This window comes from Ochotona princeps, chromosome 19 (assembly GCF_030435755.1).
Source record: "Ochotona princeps isolate mOchPri1 chromosome 19, mOchPri1.hap1, whole genome shotgun sequence".
Classification (NCBI taxonomy): domain Eukaryota; kingdom Metazoa; phylum Chordata; class Mammalia; order Lagomorpha; family Ochotonidae; genus Ochotona; species Ochotona princeps.
Window position 1 is genome coordinate 50,393,426 of NC_080850.1, and position 25,703 is coordinate 50,419,128.

Sequence of the window (25,703 nt, forward strand, 5' to 3'; positions counted from 1 at the left end):
TGCCGCCCCGCCTGATGGCCCCGTGACGCGCCGCAGCCAATCGGAGGCAGAAGCGGGTGGTTACAAAAGGAAAATAAATAAATAAACGGGCCCAGCGGCCCCAGCCGCTTCCTGCTTCCGCCGCCGCCGCCGCCGCCGCTCGCCCTCCCGCGCCCCGCACCTGCCCGGCCGCCCCGCGCCTCGCACCCGGAGGGGAGCGCGCCATGGCCGCCCCGGACCTATCCGCCAACCTCCAGGAGGAGGCCACCTGCGCCATCTGCCTGGACTACTTCACGGACCCTGTGATGACCGACTGCGGCCACAACTTCTGCCGCGAGTGCATCCGGCGCTGCTGGGGCCAGCCCGAGGGCCCGTACGCCTGCCCCGAGTGCCGCGAGCTGTCGGCGCAGCGCAACCTGCGGCCCAACCGCCCGCTCGCCAAGATGGCCGAGCTGGCGCGGCGCCTGCACCCGCCGTCGCCCGTGCCGCCGGGCGTGTGCGCCGCGCACCGGGAGCCGCTGGCCGCCTTCTGCGGCGATGAGCTGCGCCTGCTGTGCGCCGGCTGCGAGCGCTCGGGCGAGCACTGGGCGCACCGCGTGCGGCCGCTGCAGGACGCGGCCGACGACCTCAAGGTGCGTGCGGGCGGGCGGGCGGGCGGGCGTGGGCGCGGGGGCTCGGGCGTTGGACTCGGGCTTTCCAGCCCTCCGGAGCGTCCCCTAGGGGTACTCCGCCCCTGCCCTGTGTGGGCCCAGGCATGATGGGGCAGATGGACGGGAGTGGACACTTGCTGCTGCCGTTTTCACACGGGGTCATGACCTCTGTGGATCTGGGCGCAAGGTGTGGGGACACAGCCCGACTGCTCCAAGGACTCCCGGTGGGGGGAGAGGGAGAGGGAGCAGAGGATGCTTCCTGCCCTGGGTGTAGTGATCAGAGGTCTTGGGCTCTTACAGGAGACATTTATGGCACTCAAAGGACTCTTGGGGGAAGGTTATGGCGGTCTGTAGTTTTCCTGGGGTGCTGATGGTCAGACCCCACCTGGAAATATCTGTTGGAAAGAGATGGAAGTCAGAGGACAATTTCTGTAGGATTGAAAGGACGGAGGTCGACAGAATCAGAACCGGGGGACTGTGGGCGCAAGACAACCCAACTCAACGTGTGCACACCCAAGCATTCCCTTCCCCCCTTTCATGTCCCCAGCAGGGGCCCTTGTTAACCCCTTGCTGGGAAAGAAGGTGCAGGTGTGGCTTCAAGACTGGAAGAGGCTGGAGGGCACCTTCCATGTGTGGTTTGGGTGTGGGCAGCAGGACAGCGAGATGTGGGCAGTAGGACAGCAGGGCAGCAGCCGAGGGCTGAGGCGCCCCCTTGTCTGTGTCTCCAGGGCAAACTGGAGGTATCCCTGGAGCAGCTGCGGAAACAGATGGAGGAGGCCTTGCTGTTCCAGGCCCAGGCGGAGGAGACCTGCGCCCTGTGGCAGGCAGGGGCCGGACTGGGCTGGGGTGGGGACTCCCAGGGCTGCCCGGTGCTGGGGGTGGACCCGGACCCTGGCTGTGGGGGGCATGCGCAGCCTGGTCTCAGCAGCCCCTGCCCCTGCCCCTGCAGAAGATGGTGGACAGCCAGCGGCAGAACGTGCTAGGTGAATTTGAGCGACTGCGCCTCCTGCTGGCAGAGGAGGAGCAGCGGCTGCTGCAGGAGCTGGAGGAGGAGGAACTGGCTGTGCTGCCCCGGTTGCGGGAGGGCGCCGCGCGGCTAGGCCAGCAGAGTGCCCAGCTGGCACAGCTCATCGCCGAGCTGGAGGGGCGCTGCCAGCTGCCGGCACTCGGGCTACTGCAGGTGAGATGGGGGCAAGGCGACAGCCCAGGCCACTGCCTTCCCCGGGGCCCTTCCTGCCACCTGAACCAGGCCTGGGGATGGTGCTCCCCACCAGTTTTCAACATGTGGCTCACATGGACCTCCCCCAGGACCCGAACTCACCACGTTGTGAGGGCCTCTCCCATTTACTGGGGACCCTGCCTGTGTGGATGGCCTGATTGCTGGGGTGACCGCAGAGCAGGTGGTGTAGACAGCCACCCGGGCAGTGGGGGGGAAGAAGTTTGGCCCTGGTGACAACAGGGCATAGAACCACGTGCCATGAGGTTAGGGTTCCTTCCTTTGCCCAGCACAGCCCACAGTCCAGGCTGTCCCTGAGGGTGTGTCCTCCCCGGCTGTGTCCTGGGTGCGCGCCGTGTTCTCCCCGTATCCACGTGGGCCTCTGCCCTGCTTCCTGGCAGTCTCCGCCTTGGGGCTAGGGATGATGTCATTGAAGGCTGTGTCCCCAACCAATCTGGGGCTCCCAGGGTATTTAGGCCATGGAGGCGGGAGGCCAAGCCCACTGGGATTTGAGGCTCTAGGTCCAGGTGCCCAGACCTCATGGAGGCGCCCAAGCCTGGGCCACAGAGCAGGGCCGGGTGGATGCGAGTGTGGCCACTGACCAGGCGCTTCTCGTTCCCACAGGATGTGCAGGAGGTGCTGCACAGGTACGGCCTAGACCCTGGCCTCTGTGGGCGGGGGGTGAGGCCTGGGCAGATGTGACCCCACAGTGGCCAGCCCACGTGACATGGCTGTGCCCACGCCCGCCCGCAGGGTCCAGGATGTGAAGCTGCAGCCCCCCGAGGTGGTGCCCATGGAGCTGCGCACAGTGTGCCGGGTCCCGGGGCTGCTGGACGCACTACGCCGCTTTCGAGGTGGGTGTGCCGGGTGGGTGGCTACGCCACACGGCGTGTCCCGGGCTATCCTGGTCCTGGGCTCAGCCACAGTTGCCGTCTGCCCAGGTGGAGCTGCAGGGAGGGTTGGGGCTCGGGGTGAGCGTCCTCAGGTGTCTGTCACCGTCTGGCGTGGGAGCGGGTCCACTGCACCATGACCCTGGCCTCTCTCTGCAGGGGATGTGACTCTGGACCCCGACACTGCCAACCCTGAGCTGGTGCTGTCTGAGGACCGGCGGAGCGTGCAGCGCGGGGCCCTGCGGCAGCCGCTGCCTGACAGCCCAGAGCGCTTTGACCCTGGGCCCTGTGTGCTGGGCCAGGAGCGCTTCAGCTCGGGCAGGCACTACTGGGAGGTGGAGGTGGGCGACCGTGCCAGCTGGGCGCTGGGCGTGTGCAGGGACAACGTGGACCGCAAGGAGCAAGGCGAGCTGAGCGCGGGCAACGGCTTCTGGATCCTCGTGTTCTTGGGCAGCTACTACGCCTGCACGGAGCGCGCGTTCGCGCCGCTGCGGGAGCCCCCACACCGTGTAGGTATCTTCTTAGACTATGAGGCAGGACTGCTGGCCTTCTACAGTGCCTCGGATGGCTCACTGCTCTTTGTCTTCCCACACACCCCCTTCTCGGGGACACTGCGGCCCCTCTTCTCACCGCTGTCCAGCAGCCCCACCCCAATGACCATCTGCTGGCCCAAGGCCGCGGGAGAACCCCCAGGCCCTCAGTGATGGAGTATGCTTAGGAACCCCAGGGGTGTGAACTGTACCACACACGGGGTGGACAGACCAGGGCCTATCCCAGCTGTGCCCACCAGCTCAGGAGGGGCCAGCAGAGGCCGAGCCTGTGCCGGAGTGGGGTTGGGAGGTGGGGAGCGCCCAGCATGGGTAGACTTGGGGAAGCCAGGGGTTCAGGAGCCCTGTGCTCCAAGTCCCGGAGTTGTGTCAAGTCTGGGTTTTAGTCTTTTTATTTATTACAAGAAGAACATTTCTATATTAAACAGATGTCAGCTATGCGTGGGCTTGTTTAAAGCCCCGTGGAGACATAAACCAAGCATCTTGTTCCGGCTTCCTTGGAGGGACGCATGGGGCTGCCAGGGCAAGATGGGGCTGTGGTGTTGGGCAGCAGCCCAGGGAGCTGGACCCGTGACTCCCTGTGATGCGAACAAATGTGTGTGCAGGTGCTTGGCACGTCAGCATGCAATTTTAGAGTTAGGGGTTTATTTGAGAATCAGGAGAGATCCACCTGGCTTCCTGACAGGCATGGCGTGGGCCAGCCTTGCTGCCTCCCCAGGCCATAGGCATGGAGCTGGCCCAGAACTCAGCCCATGCAGTATGCCAGGGCTGTGCTGATGGCAAAAAACGGTCCAGGCTGGTCTGGGCTTGCACCCAGCAATTGAGGAAACACGACATGCCATGTGCAGAGGGAGGACTGGAGCTACAGTGTTGCTGAGTCGGAGCTGGCTGTGGCAAGCCGGGAGGGAGAGGGAGGGAGATCTTCCTCTGCAGGAAGCCATGGACATCAGCCTTGGAGAGGCAAGGCAGCCCTGAGGGGACAACCTCGCCCATCACAGGCAGTGTGTGCACATCCTTCGTGTGTAAGCAGTGTGTTGTGCTGACAGGGAGCTGTGGGTGGGCTCACCTTGGTGCAGCAGTGCCCCCGCAGGGTTTCCTGGGTGGTGGAAAGGGGTCCCACAGGGGAGCACCTGCTTGCCTTGGGTTCCACTGTGGCCGTGGAGTGTGTGGATGAGCGTGATCGGGTAACAATAGCTTTTGAGGGGAGGGGATGCACCTGGTTGTCTACCTGCCCTGAGGGCCAGCAGCCTTCCTCATAGCCCTTGGACTGGCTGAGGTGCAGGAAGCAGTCCAAGATGACCAGCTGGGGCTCCAGGGGGAGGTGACCTGGACACAGTCATCTAAGCCAGGGGTTTGGGGGCAGCCTGACTGGTTTGTGTCTTGCAGCCCGCTGCCAGTGTTCCTAGGCCTCACCCAGTGCCCCAGGAGGGATCTGAGTAGCCCAGGGTGATCTGTCAGCCTGGGCTGGCACCCCCAGAGCCCTTAGCCCCTGCCCCAAAGAAAGCAGGAAGGCCTGGACTCCAGATTGTGTTTATTGGCCAGGGGGCTGGAGCATCCCACCTGCACTCAGCGCCCCTGTGGAGAGCGACGCCTGCGGCACAGCAGTGCTCTGCGCTTCTCACGCTCTCGCACGAAGGCTCGCAGCTGTGTGGTGGGAAAGGTCACCGGTGCGGACTGGGCAGCCGCTGGGCCCTCCTCAGTCAACCACGGGCACTGCAGGCAGCTGGCTGCACAAGGCCGGGCCCTGTGGGGAGGGTATGTGAGCTTGGAGACAGGGCAGTGAGGGGTCCAGGACTGGGGGTGGATGGCAAGGTCCTCACCAGGGCTGTGCATTAAGGGCCCCACGTAGGAAGGCCACAGCGCCGCCAGACAGCCCTGCATAGCAGCGGCCCAAGCGGAGTGGACCCTTACGCAGGCTCCGCTGCAGGTCACGCACGCCCTCGCCGTTCACCGGGTAGTCAGCGCTCAGCCTGTGTGGGCAGGTAGACCGTTCCCAGGTGGTTTGTAGGGGGGCCCTGGCACCCACCCACCAGCACTCAGCGCCCACGGACTCACATGATAAATGCGGTCACGCCAATGGCCCAGATGTCCGTCTGCGGGACAGCACTCTGGCCCTCCAGGAGCTCTGGAGCTGCACAGGGCAGGCAGTGAGCAGGGGCGGGCCGGGGGCTGGGCACATCGCTTTGGGGCAGGAGAGGAGGTACGCACCCATGGTCTCCAGGTAGTCTTTGAAGGTCTCTGAGGGAAACACCTGGCCCTGGTCCAGGCTCTGGGCACTGCCCAGGTCCACAACCTTGAGCAGGTTGTACTCGGTGACCATCATGTTCTCAGAGCGCAGGTCCAGATGTAGGATGCGGTGGGCATGCAGGTACTGGGTGGCACTCAGCATCTGCCACAGGAAGTCCTTCACCTCTGACTCCGAGTAGGATGTCCTGGAGGGGAGAAGGGACTCAGCCCGGCCCCTTCCAGTCCCCGTGCCCATCCCTTCCCCACGGCCCACATCCATCCGCCGGTTCGTCCCCCAGCACTCACCTCTCCGCCAGACAGGGCAGCAGCTCAGGCCCGGAGCACAGCTCGGAGATGAGCACCAGGTGCCGTGGGCTGAGGTAGGCTGCCTGCAGCTGGGCCAGGTGCGGGTGGTGCAGGCCCTTGAGAGCCTCATACTCACGCAGCACAGCTGTCCTGGCCCCAGGCTCGTAGGGGATGATCTTGGCAGCCAGCGCCCGCCCACTGGCCTTCTCTCGGCACTGCCGGACCACGCTGAAACGGCCCCTAAGCGAGGAAGGCACCAGGGGGCTGGTGGGTGGGCAGAGCCCATGGCCCACCCAGCGACTATAGTCATTACCACCCCTTGTGCAGCTCCCACCTGCGGATCTGCATCTGGAAGGCGAAGGCCCTCGTGCTGGGGAGGGGCTGGACTGGCTGGCCCTGGGCACTCTCCTCCTCAGAGGCTGTGGGGAGCAGCAGATGATGCCAGCAGCTCTCCCCCTGCTCCATGGGTGTGGGCTGAGGCAGGCCGTGGTGCACAGGTCCTCCCTCAGGGAGATGGGCCGTGGGGCACTCACCCAAGCGCCTGGGTCCCCCAAGGAGGACTTGTTCCGAGGGGCTGCTGTAGGGGCCCATGCCCGCCTTGCTGACACAGGCTGTGCGGAAGGTGTAGCTGCCTCCCCGGGCCAGCCGGCTGGTGACGTAGCAGCAGTCGGTGATATCGGAGGCCAGGGTGGTCCAGCTGCCACCTGGGCCGCAGGGTAGCAGTGAGGGGTCAGGAAGCCCCCCTCCCCAGGCCAGGTGTGCCAGGAGGGGCTCAGTACCTTCCAGGCTGCACTGCACAGTGTAGGTGACTGGGCCACACGACTCCACAGGCTTCCACACCAGCAGCACCCCGTCCTCAGACACCTCCCCCACATCCGGGCGTGGGGATGACGAGGGACGCTCTGTAGGGACGCCCATCAGCAGCCCACCCCGTCCAGTCAGGGCCAGCGGAAGGGGGCTCTGCCTGCCTGGCCTCCCCAGCCCAGTAGCTCAGCTCAGCGGCCTACAGCACAGGGATGCGGGCAGCCGGCAGTGAGCTTCAGGCTGGAATTGCCACAGTGAGGCAGGAAGTACTGCCACCTTCCACCAGGCACACAGGCCGTTTCCCTGGGCAGCTGTGGGCCCTGTGTCCAACCATCCTGCCCTTCCCCAGTCTGTGCCAGCCTAGACCAGTCAGGAGGGATCCAGAGCAAGCACGTGTAGACCAGCGCAGGGCAGGGTCCCCTGACCATCCCACCCACCTGCCTTCCGGAGAGTGGCTGTGGTGGCTGCTGTCCCCAGTGAGTTGCTCACACAGCACGTGTACACGCCCAGGTCCTCGACAGTCACCACCAGGATGGTCAGCAGGTGGAAGTCCTTGAGGGTCGAAGAGATGAGGAGGCGGCCACTGCTCTCCAGGGGATCCCCGTCTGTGAGGGACCAAGTGGGCCCCGGTGAGCACACAGCTGTGGTTACCACGGCTCCACCCTGCCCCCGGTCAGCTGGTTTCTCACCCTTAGTCCACGTGGCCTGGGCGGGTGGCTGGGCTGACACCTGGCAGGCCAGGGTCACCGACTGACCCAGGACCACTGTCTCATCCGACAATTGCCGTAGGAAGGATGGTGCTGAAGGAAGAGGTGAGCCTTCAGCCAGGCCGCTGGCCCTGCCCACCCCTTCCCAGCTGCTCTGCCGCCTGCTTACCTCGGTCCCGACCCTTCAGACCTGACAGGCGGAAGGAGGTGAAGCCAGGCCGCTTTCTAGGGGGGCCCTCCTTCTCCACGCCTGCTGGGGAGAGGGGGCAGGAGGTCAGACGGGAAGGGCTGGTCGCCCCATCAAGGGTCTGGGAGAATTCAGGTGCACTCCTGCACACCAGGGACAAGCAGAGCAGAGCCGCTGAGCCTGCTGGACAGGCAGGCAGGGCAGGCTCACCGAGGGTCCGGCCCTGCAGGACCCTGGAAATGTGGGCCATGGAGGCCTTCACCCGCTGGCGCAGCCCCAGCTCCAGCGGCTCCTCCAGCGGCAGGCAGGGCCACTTGCGCTTCCTGCCCGCGGTGGCCGCCCCCAGCAGCACATCCAGGTCCATAGGCTCCTCTGTGATCGCCAGACCAGGCTCAGGGCTCGGGGCCTGGGGCCAGGGCCATGCAGCCCCTGGGAGCCCCTCGGACGCATCCTCTTCCTCAGGCTCTGGGGACGGTGGCCCCGGCTGCCCCTCGGGCCGGGGGACCCTGCTGAAGATCATGAACTCGAAGGGCAGGTACTTGATGTCATACAGGTCTGAGAGGTTCAGGTAGGCAGGGTCCACCTCAGAGATGTCGAGGGAGAGGGTGTCAGCTGCTTCTGCGTCCCCTGACAGGTCCCGGATCTGTACCAGAGACACCTGCCCAGGCTCCTCCCAGGAGCCCAGCTCTGGGGCTGCTGACAGGGATTCCCCACCAGCTGCAGCTTCGTCCTGCTCCTCTGAGGACTGGGATGCAGCCCATGCCAGCCTGGCCCACAGGGGTCCCTGCCCTAGCATACCCCCCGCGTCACCCCCAAAGGCAAAGGTGCCATAGCCTGACACCCCTGCATAGCCCCCCCGGGATCCCAGGGAGAACTTGCGAGTAGTCGCCTGTTCCTGTGGCCGCTGCATGTGGGGGCTGTTGTCGGGGGAGCCCTCGTCCTCCTGGGAGAGACCTGACCCCCAGCCCGTCTGCCCCATTCCCTGAGGCAGGGTCATGCCCTCCAGCCCTGTCTTAGAGCCTGGCACGAGGTTGGCTGTGGCTATAGAAGGGGGTACTGGGGGTTCTGCTGCAGGCGAGGAGCAGGGGCTGGAAGGGGCTGAGGGGGGCCTATGGCCCTGCTCAGGGAGGCCCAGGGGAACTGGCTGCCTTTGACTACTGTCCTGGGCCACCCCCTCCAACTGAGCCCAGGCCCGGTTGCCGCTGGAGGACGAGAGTCGCCTGGGGGGAGCTGGAGGTGGGCACCGTCCCCCAAAGCAGGTATCCTGGGATGGGCTGGTGGCACCTGCCAGGTCTTCATGGGATTTAGGGCCAGGTGGCTGCAGGCCAGGTTCCAAGGAGGGGATCTTGGCAGGAGGTGTAAGCAGCTCCTCACTGGCCTCCTCCAGCGCCCGCTGCTCCATCAGCGGCTCCCGCAGGCCAGGCAGAGCCCTCGCGATGTACCCACCCTTCAGCAGGTGCCGGCGCCGGACTGGGTGTCGCCGGCCCCCTGGGACAGGGTCCTCACCCGCCTGCTGGTGGAACAGACTGTGAACCACGCTGTGCCGGGGCACTGGCCCTGTGCGAGGAGGCGGTGCTGGTGGGGCTGTAGTCACCAGAGGGCCACAGGCCTCAGCCTCTTCAGGCAGGCTGGCTGAGGGCCGCAGGAAGCCCCTGGGGTGCAGCAGTGGAGAGTGCGTCACCGGGGAGGGTGGCAGCGACTTAGCTCGGGCAAAGGGGGTGAGCTCAGTGTCTGAAGAGGAGGAGGAGGAGGAGCTGGAAGAGGCGCCAGCCTGGTCCCGCAGGTGCCGGGCCACACCCAGCGAGGGGCTGTCGGGTGGACCATGGAGCAGCTCAGGGATGGAACGCATCACCAGGACAGACTTGTAGCTCATCAGGGAACGCTAAAGGCAGAGGAGTGGCAGGTGGGCAGCCATCAGAGGGCTGAGGACCCCAGGAAGCACAGTCAAGCCCCAGGTGGACAGCAGCACCTACCTGCCAACGGCTGCGGGCCAGGAGGAACTTGAGTTGCTTGGTGCTGACAAACTGGGCCTCCTCAGCTGGCACAGATGTCTGGTGGCGGCAGAGGCACTTGGTTGGGCAGGGGTGGCCAGACCACCCCCGGCCCTGGATATCAAAGGTCAGGGACCGCCCGGGGACAGGGAACTCCATAGCTCGCAGTCCAGGGTTAAAGAAGGGGAGTGGGTTAGAGGTCAAGGGTCAGATGAGGTGGGCACTCTGGGTTCTCTGGGCTGAGGAGGGGTCCATGTCCAAGCTCACTCACCAGGAACCAGGGGTGCCCAAGGCACTGAGAGGCACTGGGCCGTGCCCTGCCAGGAGAGGAAGTGGGGTCAGGCCAGGTGTTTGGCAATCAAGGCTACCCAGCCAGCCCTCAGCAGGCTACAAAGGGGTACTTACTCTGGGGCTCTCTGGAGTGTAGCCTGGAGAAAGTCCTTGGCGTCCACACTGAGGTGGGCAGCCACAGGGCTACTCCAGGACACCCGTCCTTCTAGAACATTCCACAGGGTGGCCCGGTCACTCTCACCAGCAAAGGGGGACGAGCAGGTCAGACTGAAAGCAAAGATCCTGCTGGGTGGGTTCTGATCACTGCTGTCTGGTATGAGGGTCTGGTATGCTGTCTGGTATGATCAAGTGGTGGCAGAGGTTGCGTAAGGCCTGGGGAGCGGTCCAGCCAGAGCTTCATGTGGGCATGTGGCTGAGCCCTGAAGCAGCGGGTCAGGCCTCGGCTGGCACAGACGTAGGCTCTGCCTACCTCGTCACGGCAGCAATTGCCCATCCTAGAGCCGGCTGCCCGGAGGCAGATGCTGATGGAAGGTGCTTGGAAGAGCTTTGGATGGGGCAGCCCCAAGCCCTGTCCCCTGGATGGTGTCTACCTCGGGGTGCCCACCTCCAGCTGGGGCAGCTGGCAGTGCACTGTAGGGTGGCTGTCACTCACCTGAGGTAGGAGACGACCCCCATGGCCCTGCAGGAATAAACCACGACAGCAGTCACGCCCAGCCTGGCCACCAGCCAGAGGTGTCCACACAAGGGACAGCCCGCCACGCACCAGATGTCCGAGGCCTCGCTCACGGGCTTCTGCTCGATGATCTCAGGAGCCACAAACTCAGGGGCGCCATACTGGCTGTACTGGGGCTCTGTGGAGCTCACTCTCTGGGCAAGGCCAAAGTCGCAAATCTTGATGTCCTCCCGAGCAGGGTGCACCATCAAGATGTTGGAGGGCTGTAGGACAGGGTCAGGGAAGGTGACCCCACAACTCGGCTTCCAGTGATCCCCCTCTAGCCATCCTGGGTGCCCAGTACCTTTATGTCTAGGTGGAGGACACCGTGGCTGTGCAGGTAGTGCAGGCCTTCCACCAGCTGCTGGATGTACACCTTGACCTGCGGCCCAGGCACTGCTCAGAAGACGGCCCAGCCCAGAGACCTTGTCCGCCCCCCCACGTGGGTGCCGTCTCCCTCGGCCCTCATGGCACAGCAAGAGCCTGAGCCAGCTGAGCCAGGTCCAGGCCAGCCAAGACCATGAGTGCACGAAGGAAGGGCTGGACACCCATGAGGACCCTGTCAAGGACAGGGGAGGTCCCCGGGGCAGCTGGTGGACAGGCGGTCACCTCAGCCTCAGTCACCACGCCCTTCCGGAACAGGCGGTCCAGCAGCTCCTCCGACGAGCACCTGGGCTAAGTCAAGGAGAGGCTCCAGACCTGTGACCACCCAACCCTGGGGAGCCACACTTTGGTCAGGGTGGGGTCCCAGAGGAGAGGACACCCTGGAAACGGGGTGCTCACAGGGTCAGAGGACACCAGGACCCTCAGCCAGGCTTACGAGTGAGGCGGGAGACCATCCTGGGACCTCTCTCCCGACCCTCCCCCACCCTCCCACGCAGGGCCACCAGCAGGATATAGCTCCAGCACCAGGATGAGGGTCTTGCGCGTCTCAAACTCGTCCAGCAGCTGGGTGAGCAGTGGGTGGCTCAGCGAGGCCAGGATGTCCCGTTCACGGTACGCCTGGGCCCGGCTCTGGCTTCGCAGAGGGATGAACTTGGCTGCACAGGAGAGCTGGTTGCCTTTGTGCTGTACCCTCTTCACAAAGCCAGACACGCCCCTAGATGCACAGGGGAAGGGCACTGTGCTGCAGGGGCAGGGCACACCCTAGGGTGGGGGCAATGCCTGGGAGAGGGCACCGTGCTGGATGCCCCGGGGGAAAGGACTATGGTGAGACCTTCCAATCTCCTCCTTGACCTCGTAGAAGGAGTGCAGCTTCCTCCGACAGCTCTGTTTCTCCAGGTCCAGTGCACTGGCCCCTGTGGTCGGTAGGATAGGAGCCAAAGTGGCCATCCAGTACCCACTGTCCCTTGGGAGTCTGCCCCAGGAGCAGGAGGGTGGCTGACTCACCACTCTCCACCAGCAGCTCAGCCTTACAAAGCACCTGGCCACCGGCATTGCGGGCCAGGCAGGTGTAGACGCCGGCATCCTGCAGGCCCACATCCCGCAGCACGAGAGCGTAGGTCGCTCCTTCCTGGCACTGGCTGAGCCGGGCACTGTCTGCCAGCTGGACATCGTCCTGCAGGAAGACAGAAAGGGCCTCAGCGCCTTGCCTACTGCTGGATAAGAATGAAGGTCCGGCCCTGGGCCAGCTGCTACCTTGTACCAGGTCACTGTGGGCTGCGGACTCCCCTCGATGACCGCCTCAAACCGCGCTGTGCCCCCGGCCAGCACCTGCTCATCCTCAATGGTCACCTGCATGCTAGGTGGCCCTGTAGAGGGGAGCAGCATGTAGATGAGGGCTCTGCGAGCTGCACAGCCCACTGAGCCCCCAGGACTGCTGACCGCCCAGGCTTGACCACTGGGAAGACCTTCCTTGCATCCAACCTCTGTCCAGGGGTTCCCCCGCTAGGGACACGGGGGCAGGTCTGGGGGCCCTGACTGCGTACTTGTGGCCGCCATGCCTGTGGTCTGGCCCACAGGGATTTTCTCTGTGGCCTCTGTGCCCGTGGCCTGGTAGATATAGGTTGTGTGTGTGGTCTCAGTGACGGTGTGACTGTGGACATTCCAGAGCAGCTCTCCAGGGCTTGCTCCTGGCCAGGCATGGCCTTCAATCCTGAAGTGATGAGGGGGGAGAGGTGGCAAAAATTCTGAGATGAGCAGTGGGAGAGGGAGCCAGCCTCTCATCCCAAGCTGCCCATATCCAGCCCAGGGGACAATCCCCACAGGCCCACCACAGCGGGCAGGCAGTTACCGAATAGGCACCGTGCGTCCCTGGGCTTTGGCCGCCTCTTGCTCCGGACCTCCATGGGGGGGAGGCTGTGACTCCTGAAGGGGCTGGGCTAATGGGAGATGAGGTGCCCGGTTGAGATATGTGCCCCGCAAGGAGCTGGCTGATGCCCTTATCCCCCTGTAAGGAGGAGCTCCATCTTGCAGGGTGCCCACCTAGGAGCAGGGCCCAGAGCTGGGGCAGTGCCTTGGGTGGCCCCAGCAGTGCTCTGCCCAGCAGGGGTGGATGCCGCACTGGGGTCACAGTGACAGGCAAGGTGAACAGGGGTGGTGGTCGGAGGAGGACAGGGGCTGATGGGGAGGTCCCCCACCTGGGCCTGTGTCCCCACCTTGTACCTGGTGGAGTTCCTAGGCATTCCCTGGGCTGAGTCCAGTCCCAACAGCACAGGGTGGGGCAGGACCAGTGGCCTGGCAGGAGGAGGCCAGCCACTCTTGTAGCAGACTCATAGAGAAGAAGCTTCCAGGTCTTGCTCTGTGCCTACTTCAGGTCTTACCCAGTGCACCCTCACCCCCATGGCACCGCTGTGGGCAACCTCTGGCCCACGAGGCAGCCTGGGCAGGCGGCCTCACCAGCTGTGTCTGAGGTCTCCCCTCCGGGGCACAGGGGTGTAGCCGCCTGTAGTGCTGAGGGCCCCTTGGTGCTGGCAAAGTCCCCTGCAGTGGCATCCAGCAGTGTCCCTGGGCTAGGGGGGACTGCTTGTTCCAGTGGATCCAGTGCAGGGTGGGCGGGGCTCTCCAGAACAGCACCTGTGGTGGAGGTAGGTTTCCGTCGGTGAGTTCAGGGTCTGGCCCCCTCTAGGCTCAGCCCCAGGACCCAATCCCCCATCCTCAGGATAGTGAGCCCACCCTCCCCTCCCTTCCACTCCTCACTCAAGACAGACAGAGAACCTGAAGACCCCACTCAGGGGCAGCTACTTCCTCTAGCTGGAGTCCAGTCCCACCCCAGGCCTGGCAGCTTCCTCTGCTTCAGGCCACAGCACCCCTCTGAGGCTCTCATGCCACCACCTGCAGTGGAAACGCACCCACCATCCAGCTATCTGCTGTGGGGCAGGGCCCTTGCCCAGTCAGTACCCTCCCCGGCAGGTGCCAGAACAGGCTCAGCCCCCCAACACCAAGGGCCCAGGCCCCAACGAAGGTCACCGCACCTTCCTGCTTGGTCGCACCAAGCCCACTTGACCCCTACATATAGGCACAGCAAGAGGTGCCAAGCCAGCCTCGGACGTGGCTTGAAGTGAAAGACTGAGTAGAGACCACTGTGGAGCCGAGGACCCAGGGCTGAGAGCAAGGAAGAGCAGAGGCAGTGCCAAGCGTAGGTTTATTTTCATCATTGAGGCCAACACGAGGGTCTTCCCACACCCAGACCCGCACCCACCCTGGGGAGCTAGGGCTTGGAGAAGCATCCCTCAGGATCTCAGTCCAAGGCTTGGCCAGGCCTGGCAGCTTGGACAGCACCCACAGGGAACAGGCCCAGGCCGGAGGAAGCAGCCCTGGCTTCTCTGCTTCGTGGACATGGCCCAGTCTTATGGCAGAAGAGCAAGTCCAATGAGGTAGGAGGACCCGGCAGAGGGCAGGGAGCCCCAGGAGTGGAAAAGTAAGTCTGAGGTCTGAGCACACATGCCAGGTAAGACAGGGACTTCTGGGACCTCACAGGCCAGGGCGTGAGGGGCAGGGGTCGCTATCCCTGCCAGATGCTATGTGAACAGTGACAGTCTCACCCACAGCCCCAAAGCCAACCACCTGGGTAGAGACCTCCGTCTTGAAGCTGGCTTGACCACTATGGAAACAACGTGGCGCCTGGGACCCAACAGGGGAGATGCCCTGGGCCCAGTGGTCCAGTGGCCCAGGCCTGAAGGCAGAGCCCAGCGGGTGGCCCAGGTTCAGCAGCACAGGCTGCCCCACGGTGGGCTCTGTGATCTCATGCTGTACCACGGCCACCTCACAGGGTGGGTCGTCACAGGCACAGGGCTCCGTGCCATGGCGGCCAAAGGTCTCCCCAGCCTGGGGCACATAGTCCTCCAGGTCTGCCAGGGTCAGCACACAGCCGTCACGCTTAAGGATCTTGGAGTCTCGGCTCCAGGGCCTGCTGGCATCCCTGTTCTCCCCTTCCCCTTCCCCGTCACTTTCTTCCTCTAGCAGAGTATCCATCTCGGGTGCACAGTGCCCCTGCACACTGCCCTCAGCATCCACACACAGAGTGAGGGGCTGACTGGAGCCGTACACCACGGCCGGGCCCGGGGCCAGCAGCTTGTTGTTGGAGTTGTTGGAGTTGGGGTCCCCATCCTGGGGACCTGTCTTCTTCACGCACACCTCGATGGTTTCCTCCACCTCCACCCACTGGGATTGGGGCCGGACACCCCCAGGCAGGGTTGCAGGGTGGGCCTCGGCCTCTGTCACGAACAGCGCTGGCACTGTGGGCTTCCAGCCCGGCCCTGCCCCGGGCCCCGGCAAGGGTGGCGATTCAGCGGCCAGCAGGCCTGGCCTAGATGGGCTGGCAGAGCGGCGGGAAGGAGAGCGGGAGGGGGACTTGCTGGGAGACCGTCGCCGGCCACGCGGGCTCTTCACCACGGTGGTGATGGTCTCCTCTCTGGGGGGAGGAGAGGGCCCAAGAGGGGGTGGGCATGGGGACCCATGGCCCAGTCAGCACCCACCCCACCAGCACATGCCACAGGCAGTTCAGGGACAAGCCAGCAAGGAGTTGAGTCAAGCAGCTGCTACATGTGCCCAGGGAGCAGTGCTGAGGCCTGCAGACAGGAGGCTGGCACGGGGTAGGGTGCCCCCAAGGCAGGACTGGAGGAAGGAGGCAGAACTGGGTATGCCTGACCCCTCAGCAGTGTGCACAAAGACAGTGAAACAGAGCTTCTGGCTGGGCAGCTCTGGGACCACAGGCAGGACCATGGCACCTGCCCAAGTTGAGACGCACAGCTTGTCAGGGTCACCCCTACACCCCACAGCCTGTCCAGACACCAGAGGAGCTGGCCTGACTGGTCACACACACACACAGGGCACAATCGGCTCACTCCACCCCCACTGAGGCACCACAGCCACTGGCAGGCATCAGAGCCCCTGTGCAACCCCCTGCCTGCAAGGCCCCTCCCAGCATGGGGGCAGCATTCTGTCTGCAATGTGAAGCTGACCCCTCCCCAAGGCCCAGAGGAAGCCGGATGGAGGATGGCCCATCCACCCCCAGGGAATGGGGCCCTTTGGGGGTAAAAGTGCCCCTGCCAAGAAACTTTAGAAGGAGACCTAGTAGGACCCCGAGGAGACGCACCCTGGAGCGCCCCAGTCATCTGGCCTTAAGGAACTGTGGTCTTTGCTGCTCTTACTCCTGCACCTGCCACACCTACAACTTCCAGAGTTTGTCCTCCCAGATTGTCCTGCAGTCTGAGCATGCCCACCTCAGGTGTGACTTCCTCCTCAACACATGTGGGGTGGCCTGGGAGGCAGGGAAGGGGGCGGAGAGGGGTGGTAGGCTCCCTGGCAGCCTGTACTGCGTGCTGTTCCCTGGTCCTCCAAGGGGGAGGGCCTTGTGCCTGATCTGTGCATCACAGACATGTGGTGCTGGGAAAGACCAGGAACATCTGGAGCTGCTCTGTTGTCAGCACTAGTCACAGCCCATGTGTTCAGCAGGCACGCGAGGCGGCAGCTGCTACAGTGGGCCATACAGATGCAAGCCTGCCACCACGGGAGACACACTGCCCTAACCCTCAGGGCACTAGGGCAACGGACCTCAGCTCAGTTCTTCCCAACTGTGAGAGTGCCAGGGACAGACACACAGGCAGGTGCAGGCAAGCAGGTGGCCGTATGGCAAGGTCCAGTTAGTGGCATGCGGGGGCACTGCAGTCAGAACACGCCTGCACTTACATGATGACGGTTTTCTTGGGGACTTTAGTCTCCTGCTCAGTGACTACAAAGAAAACAGTCAGAATAGCGAGGGTTACACAGCCGCTGGCACGCAGGGGATGGACCTTCTATGGGCATGGCCATGTACTACCTGCAGCTTCAGGACCTGACCATTATTCCTCATCTCTGAAATGGGGGAGATGGGGTCTACCAGAAGGCCTGAGGTCTGTGAAGGAAGACCCCACCCCACTGCCAAGAGTGGCAGGGCTGGGGAGTGGGTGGATAGCAAGCGCCTTGGCCAGGCCTGGTGCTGCACAGATCTCTTGAGGCCTGGGGGAGGAGGAGGGCTAGAGAGGCACTGACATTTGGTGGGGAGGGGGCTCAGCACTGCCAGTCATAACTGAGTTCCAGAGGGAACCCACATGGGCTATGGCCCAGAATGAACTGTGGGGAGGGGGCACCTGAGGGGCAGGGCAAGGGTTCCTCTGGAGCCAGGCTGCTTCCCCTGCAACTCTGGGCAGGGCCAGGCTGGGCACACCATAGGCTAACTGCACTGCTCTGTCTTGGCCACCCTGAAGGGGCAGAAGGCCCTGAGGGGCCTAGTGGCTTTGTCCAGGGCACAGCCTGTAGCCTGCCTGGTCTGGTGCCCTCCTGCCTTGCTATATACTCAGGCCAGTCCTGGCTGTATATGTATGTGTACTTGTGGCTATATGTGCTGTATACAGGGGTACTGGAATGCTGTTCGCCCTGGAGGCAGGAGCCTCAGGACAAACTTGGTTGGGCTCAAAAAACAACACAGCATGGGGCAGTCCCTGACCAGGCCCTCAAGGTAGCTGATTGGATACACTGGGTATGCACTGCCAGCACCTCACTCTTGAACCGCAGGCAGGCACCCCTGCTGGCTCCAGTCCCCAGTGAGTGACAGTAGGCGTGCAAAAGCGGAGCTGCAGGCAGGCGCACACTCACAAGCAATGGGCAGTGCCCTTACGAAGGCCCCTACAGCCAGCCTGGCTCGAGCCACAGTTAGGGAGGAAGTGGCAGGACAGGTGTTAGGAAGCAGGAGGCACAGGCCCCAATATCAGGGTTTCCACTAAGACCAAACTTCACCCATCTCTACACGCAGCCCTAGACCCTGATAATGATCAGCAAGTGATGGTATAAGACATACTCAACTCCAGCAAGAGGGAGCCCTGTGTTCTACCAAGAGTTTCCGGCCTCTCCCAGACCAACCATGAGACACATGGGCAGGCCCAGGGAGTTAGGGGGCCTCAGCGCTTACAGTCCTCTGTGAGTATAAGGGGCAGGGACTCCTGCCCACTGAAGGTCATCCCTCACTGAGCTCTTGTGGCCCTGGTGGTTGTAGCACCACAGGACCCAGAGAACACATCCTCCAGCCCAACCATGCAATCCCAGCTGCTGCCTGCATGCCCACCAGTACCTTCCAGGAGGGCAGCTCCAACCTTGCCCCCCACTCTGCTCTAGCCAGAGGATGGAGCTGCCAAGCTGTATGCAGTCAGGCTCTTCCCAGGGCCCTCAAAAAAGGCAAAGGCCAGGACTCTCCTTGTCCAGCCCCAGCCTGCAAGGGGGGCTGGCCCCTGACGCTGAGCCACCCACCACCCTTACATGCTGTGGCCAGTCTGCGCTTCTTACCCATCCCAACTCCCTGGACAACCCCACCCCTGGGCTCCAGGTTCCAGCCCACCCTCCGTCAGCCCACACAGGTGTGGTCTCCAGCTGAGGGCCAGTACAAACACTTGGCCCACGGTGCCTTCATTGACCAGCCACAGACCTCCCTGACTCAAGATGCCACTTGGGGAGCACGGCTTCCATTCCCGCCCTGGCTGAGATGTGGGACCCACCTTCCACAGCCGCCATCATTGGCTCCCAACGGCGCTGGTCCCAGGCTCGCAGCACCGGGCTCTGCAGGCACAGATCCCCACCGCCGCGTGCCACACCCAGCCGGTTTGCCAGCTGAAAAAGGATGGCAGAAGCCTGGTTAGAGACCAGGCTGGCTAGGGGGCTTAGGAGCCCAGTCCTCGGTTGGGCATGACTCTGACATTTAGACTCCAAACAGGCAGTGCTCATTGCTTCCCAGCCTTCACGCCAGCAGGTAGCTCCACATGGCCACAGCAGAGGCCAGTAGGAGTAGGAGAACCAGATGGGCTGGCACTTCCTGGACACCCACCGCTTGTGCACACCTGCTTTGACCACCTCCGGGCCCCATGCAGGGTGTGATTGCCATAGGGCAATGGACCGGTAAGAGGACAACAAACAGCTTCATCCACCCCTGGGGCTGGACGCTTCCACAAGAGGTACCATGTGGGCCCGCCTCTTCACAGCGGCAGACAAAGCCTGGGGTACCCCAAGTTTGCCCCTAGAAGAGGCAACATTGATGGTATCCTTGGAGTGGGGAAGGGGCATGGCAACAGCAACCAGGAGCAGGGCTCAGGGTGACAGGGGAGGGGTAGGGACAGCGGCCTGCTGTCCCCTGACTGCCCAGTTCTCTAGGCCCCAGAGATTGGCCAGCCATGAGGACGAGGGCCCCAAGGCAAGCCCTACCCCTCTGGCGCACCCGCCTCACCTCACACTCATAACGCCCTAGGTCTTCCTTGCCCGCAGCCCGGATGGTCAGCACCAGCACGCCACTGCGTGAGTCACTCAGCATCCGGTACTTGCTGCCCGTGGTCAGCAGGACCCCATCCTTGTACCACCTGGGCCGTCCCAGAGAGCCCAGGTAAGGCCAGTGTGGCCCACACCCTACCCCCAGCAACACCCTCAGGACCCAGCTGCAGCCCAAGTCCAGCCCGCTCCAGCTTTTGCCCAGGGCCCACCCTCCCTCACTGCCCACCCTCCCTCACTGCCCACCCCAGCCCACAGGCCCCACCTGATCTGGGGGTAGGGAGCACCCTCAATAGTGCATGTGAACTGGGCGTCCTCTCCCTCCACAAAGGGCACGGCCCGGACGTTGCTCACAAACCGTGGAGGGACTGGCCAGGATACAGGTGGTGGGAGTCAGGAGAGAAACGGATGGAGAGGGGTGGAGGTGGACAGAGGAGTACATGAACAGGGAAACCATAACAGAGTGAGGGCAGTGTTACAGGGTCCTCACCCAACAGCACCCTCCCTGACTCATGGCCCTGGGGCCATGTCAGACGGCCACAGCTGCTGCTTTCAGCCCATACTGTCCCAATCACAGCTCTGAGTCTGGAGCAGAAACTCCTCTCTCCCCTGGTCAGCCCCTGCTCACCTTGCACCAGGATCTTGCCCAGGGTGCTAGCATTGCCGGCAGCACTGGCCGCAAAGCACATGTACTGGCCGGAGTCCCCACTAGCCAGGTTGTCCAGGATGAGGGTGCAGGAACCGTCAGGGTCCTCGATAAGGATGTGGTGAGGGTCCACAACCACTGGCCTTCCATCTGGAAGGGAGAGTTACGCTGCTGGGGGCAGGGGCCAGAGACTAGCACCTGAGACTCCCTCCATCAGAGACAAAGGCTGGCCCTGGTCTTGGGATCACCTCTGTCCCCCATCATGTTTCTCCATCTCCCTCTCCATGCAGCTTTGACAGTAGTGGGCAGCAGGGCTAGGGCCGGAGACCTAGACCCCACCAAAGACACCCCAGGGCCTAAGGGTATGGTCTCCAGTAGATACCCATGGTGCTTCCTACAGAGCATCCAAGGTGGTACTCTACAGCAGCCCAGAGGCCAACACTCCCATAGACCCCCAGAGGCCCATGAGGATGGCCACAGCTTGAGCCCTCTGTCTCTCAGGTCTGACCATTCGTTGGCTGCCAGCTGGATCCCACATGGTGGCATAAACAACCCCAAGCACTTCCTGTGAAGGCACCAGATCAGACTAGCCTTGTCCCACATCTCCCCCTCATTCTCACTCCCTACGACAGGGCGGCCGACACTGTAGTGAGGCAGGCAACACTCAGGTGTTTCAAGGAACTCAGCCAGAGAGCCACACTGAGAAGAAACCACACAAGTTCTGTCGCTGCCTGTAGCCATGTTGGCTGTGGACCCGTCCTGGCCAGAGGCCCCGAGGCTTATTGCACCCAGCAGGATCCTCCCTGGGACCCCTTCTGGAGTGACAAAGCAGGTGTGTCTGCACACCTTGAGCCAAGGAATGGCCACCACAAGGCTCCACTCAATGCACAGCTGGCTGTAGCTGTTACCTGGGCCCAGTGGGTGCCAGTCTCACCACGGGCCTCTTTCCTGTTGCCCCAGGTGCCCTGGACGAGTGTCTTCCCTACACACAGGCTAGGTCACCCCATGTGGACAGAGGCCCAGGCAGGTCAGGATTTAGCGGTCATGCCTGAGAGTCCAACACAGGGTGTAGCATTCCCCGTGCTCCCACAGGCCAAGCGCCCCCGTCAACACCAACATGTGGCCAGGACATCTTCCCCAAGGCTCTCAGGAGGCAGGGACGAAGCCATCACAGCCTGTGGGGCAGGCCTCTGGACCACGGTAGAGTGCACCAGAGGGCAAAGTGCCTGTACTGCATACACAGTTCTATGTCCGCATCCATGTGTGCACACGTTTCTGTGTGTGTGTGGAGTGCGACATGTGACTACAAACACATGTGCATGATGTGCACTGCATGTAGCTCCACAAGTGTGCACACATGTGCATGTGTGGAGTGCACTCATGTGCACGTGTGTGAAATGCGCCCACACATATATGTATGTGAAGCACACGTGTGTATGTGCAAAATATACCCATGTGTGTACATGTGTGAAGTGCATTGTGTATGTGCCTTGTGAAGTAGACCCACGTGTGTACATGTAACATGTGTGAAGCATGTAGCTATGGATGAGGATGCTTCAAAATAATCTTCAGCAAAAAAATCTGCAAAGTGAGTTTATGAAAAATGTGCATGTGGAGGCAATTTGTAGACAGCCACTTTCTGCACTTTGCCAAGGTCATTCTGCACTGCCCCGTAGCCATGGCATGCACTTCCATGGAGTACACATGTAGCCACACCACATGTGCACCTGGTACATGTGCTGGCATGCAGTGAACACACATATGTGTCTGATATATGCATCCTGCATGCATTGTATATTATATATGGAGGTGGAGTGTGCAGCTAAATAGTTGTCTGTGCATGTAGTATACTTCACATTCATAGGCTGTTGTGTTCAGAAGTGTAGTGTGTATACACGTGCATCTATGTATCATGCACAAAACGCATAACACAAGTAGGTAGTGTGTATACATACATAGTCAAGCATGTTCACATGTACATCTAGCTGTGTTGCACATGTATGTCATACCACATACACACGTACCACGTGCAAGATATCTGTATGTCATATGTGCAACACAAGCTAAGCATGTAATACATGTGCAGATGGTGGTGTTAACACACATAGACATGCAGGGTACAACTCTGTGATGTGGGTCTGAGTATATGCACATATATGTGCATCTTTGCACACATGTACTTGTGTGAGTGCGAGCCAGCAGAAGAGCCACTCATAGTGGACTCACAGCTCCTGGTAGCTGGCAGCTCCATTTGCTCCTCACTGCTCTGGACCCCAGGGGCAGAGAAGCCAAGATCTGGAGGCCTGCACCTCTCCCCATGCCCTCTCCATGTCCAAACGAATCAGCAGGCACTCTGCCCATGCAGTGATGTCCAGGACTGGTCATGACCCAGCCCGCCCTGTCTCGCTTCAGTTAGTCCTCAGCTGGGTTCCCTCCCAGCTGGCCAGCTCTGCTCATTCACTCCAGCAACGGCACCAACCTCTGGCTGCTCAGTGTCTCCCTGTGTGGCTTTCCAGGATACTCTTCTCATTCCCATGTGTACCAACCTTGCAGAGCCAGAAGAGGCTTGCTCCCTGAATCACAGGGCCTGGAGAGGCTGAGTAACACTGAGTGCCTGCGCTGAACACCTGCCAAGCCTTTGTAGCCACCTTGGTCCCACCCCCCAGCACCCCCAAACAGGCCGTCACTCAGCCCCTCACTGGGGCACCCTGGCAGCCACAGTCCTGACTTTGCACTGAGGCTGTGCATCCACTTTCTGCCATGCTCTTGCCTATGACATTGGCTGCCTGGACAGGCTTGGACTGCCTCTTCCTGCTCCCTGGGCACCTGGTAGTCCCCAGGCACTCGGGAGCATCCGCCTGTCCCCAGACACTCTGAGTACTTGGCTGGTCCCCAAGTACTCAAGAGCACCCGCCAGTCCCCAGACACTCTGAGCATCCAGCCAATCCCCAAGTACTTGGGGGCACCCAGCCAGTACCAGGGCACTTAGGGAATGCCAACAGAGAAGCCTACCTTTGTACCAGCTCACCACAGGCTTGGGCGTGCCCGTCACCCGGCAAGCCAGTTTGACCGTCTCCCCAAGTTCAGCAGTGCAGTCAGCCAGCTCTTCTTCGAAATCTGGGGGCCCTGAGGACCATGGGGACTTGAGTGTTCTGACACCCTGGGAGATGGCCTGCCCGAGGGTGCGAGTGCTCAAGGGCGCCCTGCTTATGAGCAGATTGGGTGCACACAGGGGAGCAGCAAGGCCTGTAAGGAACTGTGTTAAGTGGCTTCAGCCTGTCCCTCACTGCCTTGCCTGAGGCCCACATTGCATCTCATTCAGGGCTCCTGACAGTTCAGATCTAAAGGACAGGCCCCTCCCTGCAGCTCTGCAGGAGGCCCAGGGACTCGCTGGCCTGGGTGTGGCCACAGCTGCAGGATGGGGGATGTGAAGAGACACTCACGCCACACAGGCAGGGCCAGGCGCTGCTGGATGCCACAGATCTCCTTCACCCAGGAGCTCTTGATGATGACAGTGCGTGCCTGCAGCAGGTACTTGCGCACTGAGTCCTCCCGCTCGTGCCAGACCTCGAAAGCACGGTCGTCACCCTCCACCTGGTCATTCAGGTCAATGTTGCTCAGCTGTGAGGAATGGGAGGAGGGGACACACGTCGGTGAGGGCAAGGGGCACAGCTCAGGCCTGGGGTGGGGCGGGCAAGGGGGTGTAGCTCTGGCCTGGGGTGGGAGGGGCAAGGGGCGCAGCTCAGGTCCAAGGCAGCCAGGCTGGCTGGCCGGCACCTTCATCATGGTCCGGAAGACGTAGCTAGAAGCATCGACGCGGGGGTCCCGCCGGGGCTTGCAGATCACCAGGTAGTTGCGGAAGAGGAAGACGTGGCGGTTGTGGCCCTTCCAGGGCATGCGGGCTCCTGGTGCCCCTTCCCACACAATGAAGTGGCCCTGGGAGGCGGAGAAAGTGTGGGGAGTCAGGTTAGCCTGGACTAACCACACAGAACCCTGCCACGCCCACACCATCCACACACGCCTCGCCCACACCATCCACACAGAACTCTGCCACGCCCACTCCATTCACACGCCTCGCCCACACCATCCACACACAGAACTCTGCCATGCCCACACCATCCACACACAGAACTCTAACACACCCACTCCACCCACACATAGAACCCTGCCATGCTCACACCATCCACACCCACGCCTCGCCCACACCATCCACAAACAGGACCCTGCCATGCTCACACCATCCATCCACACCCATGCCACGCCCACACCATCCACACAGAACTCTGCCACACCCACACCACCCACACACAGAACTCTAACACACCCACTCCACCCACACATAGAACCCTGCCATGCTCACACCATCCACACCCACGCCTCGCCCACACCATCCACAAACAGGACCCTGCCATGCTCACACCATCCATCCACACCCATGCCACGCCCACACCATCCACACAGAACTCTGCCACACCCACACCACCCACACACAGAACTCTAACACACCCACTCCACCCACACATAGAACCCTGCCATGCTCACACCATCCACACCCACGCCTCGCCCACACCATCCACAAACAAGACCCTGCCACGCCCACTCCATTCACACACGCCTCGCCCACACCATCCACAAACAAGACCCTGCTATGCCCATGTTACCCACTGCATCTTGCCACACCCACAACATGGCCAAAGGTTTAACACCCATACTGCCCACTGAACCTGGCCCCGCCCACATCCATGCCAGCACCAGCACAGCCTTACCTGGCGGATCGGCTCGCCCAGTGCCTCCAGTGTGCCTGGGTAATTCTCAATGAGGGACACATGCAGCTTGTTCTCAGCACGCTGAGGCAAGGCTGACACCACAGCGTAGGCCTGCTCCAGCAGTGCGCAGTTCTGCCTGTTCCGGGCCTTGTTCCGGATCAGCTCCTGGGAGCAGGAGGATGCTGTCAGGACTCCAGACAGCCCACCCCTTCCCCAGGTTGGTGGGTGGGGACAGGTGAGCACCTTTAGCAGGGCCTGGTAACGCTGCACCCGGGCTACTGGCTGCTCCAGATAGTGTTGCAAAGGCAGTGGGGGTGGCTGCGAGGGGTCCCCAGCGATCAGTACCTCCTCTGTGTATTTCTGCAGGAACCACAGGGACAGTCAGAGGAGACCCTGAGGACGGGATCCCTTCATTGCTCAGGAGCAAGAGCTCAGTGCTGGGGGTGGGGGGGGTTGAGGGCAGTGGTCAGGGCCAGCAAGTCCAGGGGGCTGGCAGGCACCTTGAAGAACTCCTGGACAGCTGTGCTAACCACCACCGACTCAGCCTGCACGCGGCCCACCAGGAACTCCAGATACTGCTCAAATGCCTCCTGGTTCCTGATGAAGCACATGGCCACATCGTCGTCTGTGTCGCAGCGCTGCAGCTCCTGCAGGAAGCTGCATAGGGGCCAGGGTGTCAGTCAGGGACAAGGCTCCTGCCCACTGGGTGGTAGGCTGAGTGTACAGGCAGGAGCCTAGGTATGCAAAGATGTGCACACTCTGATGTGTGTGTGCAGCTATACATGGAAGGGGGTGTACATGGGTATGTACAGCATGCCCTGTGCCGGTGTGTGCAGGCATGTACAGTATGTGTGCAAACATGTGTGCATCTGCTAACCACATGGGGGTGTGACTGGAGGGATGTAGTGTGCAGGCACATATGCATCTGCATGTAGGTCTGTGCACACACATACCAGCAAGCTGCTACAGGCCCCCATGTATAAGCCAGAGGCACACGCTTGTGTCATGTGCACACACAGCAGGTCCCCATGTATAAGCCAAGGGCACATGCTTGTGT

General features: G+C 62.2%; 2 protein-coding genes across 3 annotated transcripts in view; one reads left to right on the forward strand and one right to left on the reverse strand.

The window, feature by feature from the left end:
- The first annotated feature begins 135 nt into the window (after positions 1-135).
- Positions 136-3,962, forward strand: TRIM11 (tripartite motif containing 11). Of its 2 annotated transcripts, none has more exons than XM_058677692.1 (6): positions 136-611; positions 1,358-1,453; positions 1,582-1,809; positions 2,470-2,492; positions 2,599-2,699; positions 2,895-3,962. In XM_058677692.1, the coding sequence occupies exons 1-6, from the start codon at positions 204-206 to the stop codon at positions 3,437-3,439; spliced, it is 1,401 nt and encodes a 466-aa protein (XP_058533675.1). In that variant the 5' UTR covers positions 136-203; the 3' UTR covers positions 3,440-3,962. The 2 variants fall into 2 exon arrangements, with proteins under 2 accessions (XP_058533675.1, XP_058533674.1); XM_058677691.1 differs by having other exon boundaries at positions 1,579-1,809; positions 2,895-3,961.
- Positions 3,963-4,797: 835 nt separating this feature from the next.
- The window catches only part of OBSCN (obscurin, cytoskeletal calmodulin and titin-interacting RhoGEF), an 82,104-nt gene continuing 61,198 nt past the window's right edge, over positions 4,798-25,703 (reverse strand). Inside the window, exons 70-107 of the mRNA XM_058677405.1 lie at positions 25,147-25,303; positions 24,890-25,006; positions 24,647-24,811; positions 23,658-23,816; positions 23,324-23,501; positions 22,893-23,006; positions 19,863-20,030; positions 19,500-19,602; positions 19,197-19,326; positions 18,475-18,586; positions 16,637-16,679; positions 14,491-15,359; positions 13,346-13,522; positions 12,741-12,828; positions 12,436-12,602; positions 12,146-12,258; positions 11,897-12,065; positions 11,724-11,805; positions 11,406-11,606; positions 11,117-11,177; positions 10,812-10,889; positions 10,559-10,731; positions 10,448-10,474; positions 9,910-10,062; positions 9,776-9,821; positions 9,487-9,564; positions 7,724-9,395; positions 7,496-7,576; positions 7,309-7,419; positions 7,057-7,224; positions 6,595-6,717; positions 6,349-6,519; positions 6,150-6,234; positions 5,816-6,055; positions 5,492-5,715; positions 5,339-5,414; positions 5,104-5,253; positions 4,798-5,027 (exon numbers count right to left, since the gene is read on the reverse strand). Coding sequence (XP_058533388.1) covers positions 4,850-5,027; positions 5,104-5,253; positions 5,339-5,414; positions 5,492-5,715; positions 5,816-6,055; positions 6,150-6,234; positions 6,349-6,519; positions 6,595-6,717; positions 7,057-7,224; positions 7,309-7,419; positions 7,496-7,576; positions 7,724-9,395; positions 9,487-9,564; positions 9,776-9,821; positions 9,910-10,062; positions 10,448-10,474; positions 10,559-10,731; positions 10,812-10,889; positions 11,117-11,177; positions 11,406-11,606; positions 11,724-11,805; positions 11,897-12,065; positions 12,146-12,258; positions 12,436-12,602; positions 12,741-12,828; positions 13,346-13,522; positions 14,491-15,359; positions 16,637-16,679; positions 18,475-18,586; positions 19,197-19,326; positions 19,500-19,602; positions 19,863-20,030; positions 22,893-23,006; positions 23,324-23,501; positions 23,658-23,816; positions 24,647-24,811; positions 24,890-25,006; positions 25,147-25,303 — 7,207 coding nt within the window. The 3' untranslated portion in view covers positions 4,798-4,849. The remainder of the gene's footprint in view (positions 5,028-5,103; positions 5,254-5,338; positions 5,415-5,491; positions 5,716-5,815; positions 6,056-6,149; positions 6,235-6,348; positions 6,520-6,594; positions 6,718-7,056; positions 7,225-7,308; positions 7,420-7,495; positions 7,577-7,723; positions 9,396-9,486; positions 9,565-9,775; positions 9,822-9,909; positions 10,063-10,447; positions 10,475-10,558; positions 10,732-10,811; positions 10,890-11,116; positions 11,178-11,405; positions 11,607-11,723; positions 11,806-11,896; positions 12,066-12,145; positions 12,259-12,435; positions 12,603-12,740; positions 12,829-13,345; positions 13,523-14,490; positions 15,360-16,636; positions 16,680-18,474; positions 18,587-19,196; positions 19,327-19,499; positions 19,603-19,862; positions 20,031-22,892; positions 23,007-23,323; positions 23,502-23,657; positions 23,817-24,646; positions 24,812-24,889; positions 25,007-25,146; positions 25,304-25,703) is intronic.

What these genes read in the sequence shown, in the direction of transcription:
- TRIM11 (XM_058677691.1), top strand. Translation starts at nt 204, where the DNA reads ATGGCCGCCCCGGACCTATCCGCCAACCTCCAGGAGGAGGCCACCTGC. An exon ending in ACGCGGCCGACGACCTCAAG is followed by an intron (nt 612 to 1,357) that starts GTGCGTGCGGGC and finishes CTGTGTCTCCAG; the next exon opens with GGCAAACTGGAGGTATCCCT. An exon ending in GTGCAGGAGGTGCTGCACAG is followed by an intron (nt 2,493 to 2,598) that starts GTACGGCCTAGA and finishes GCCCGCCCGCAG; the next exon opens with GGTCCAGGATGTGAAGCTGC.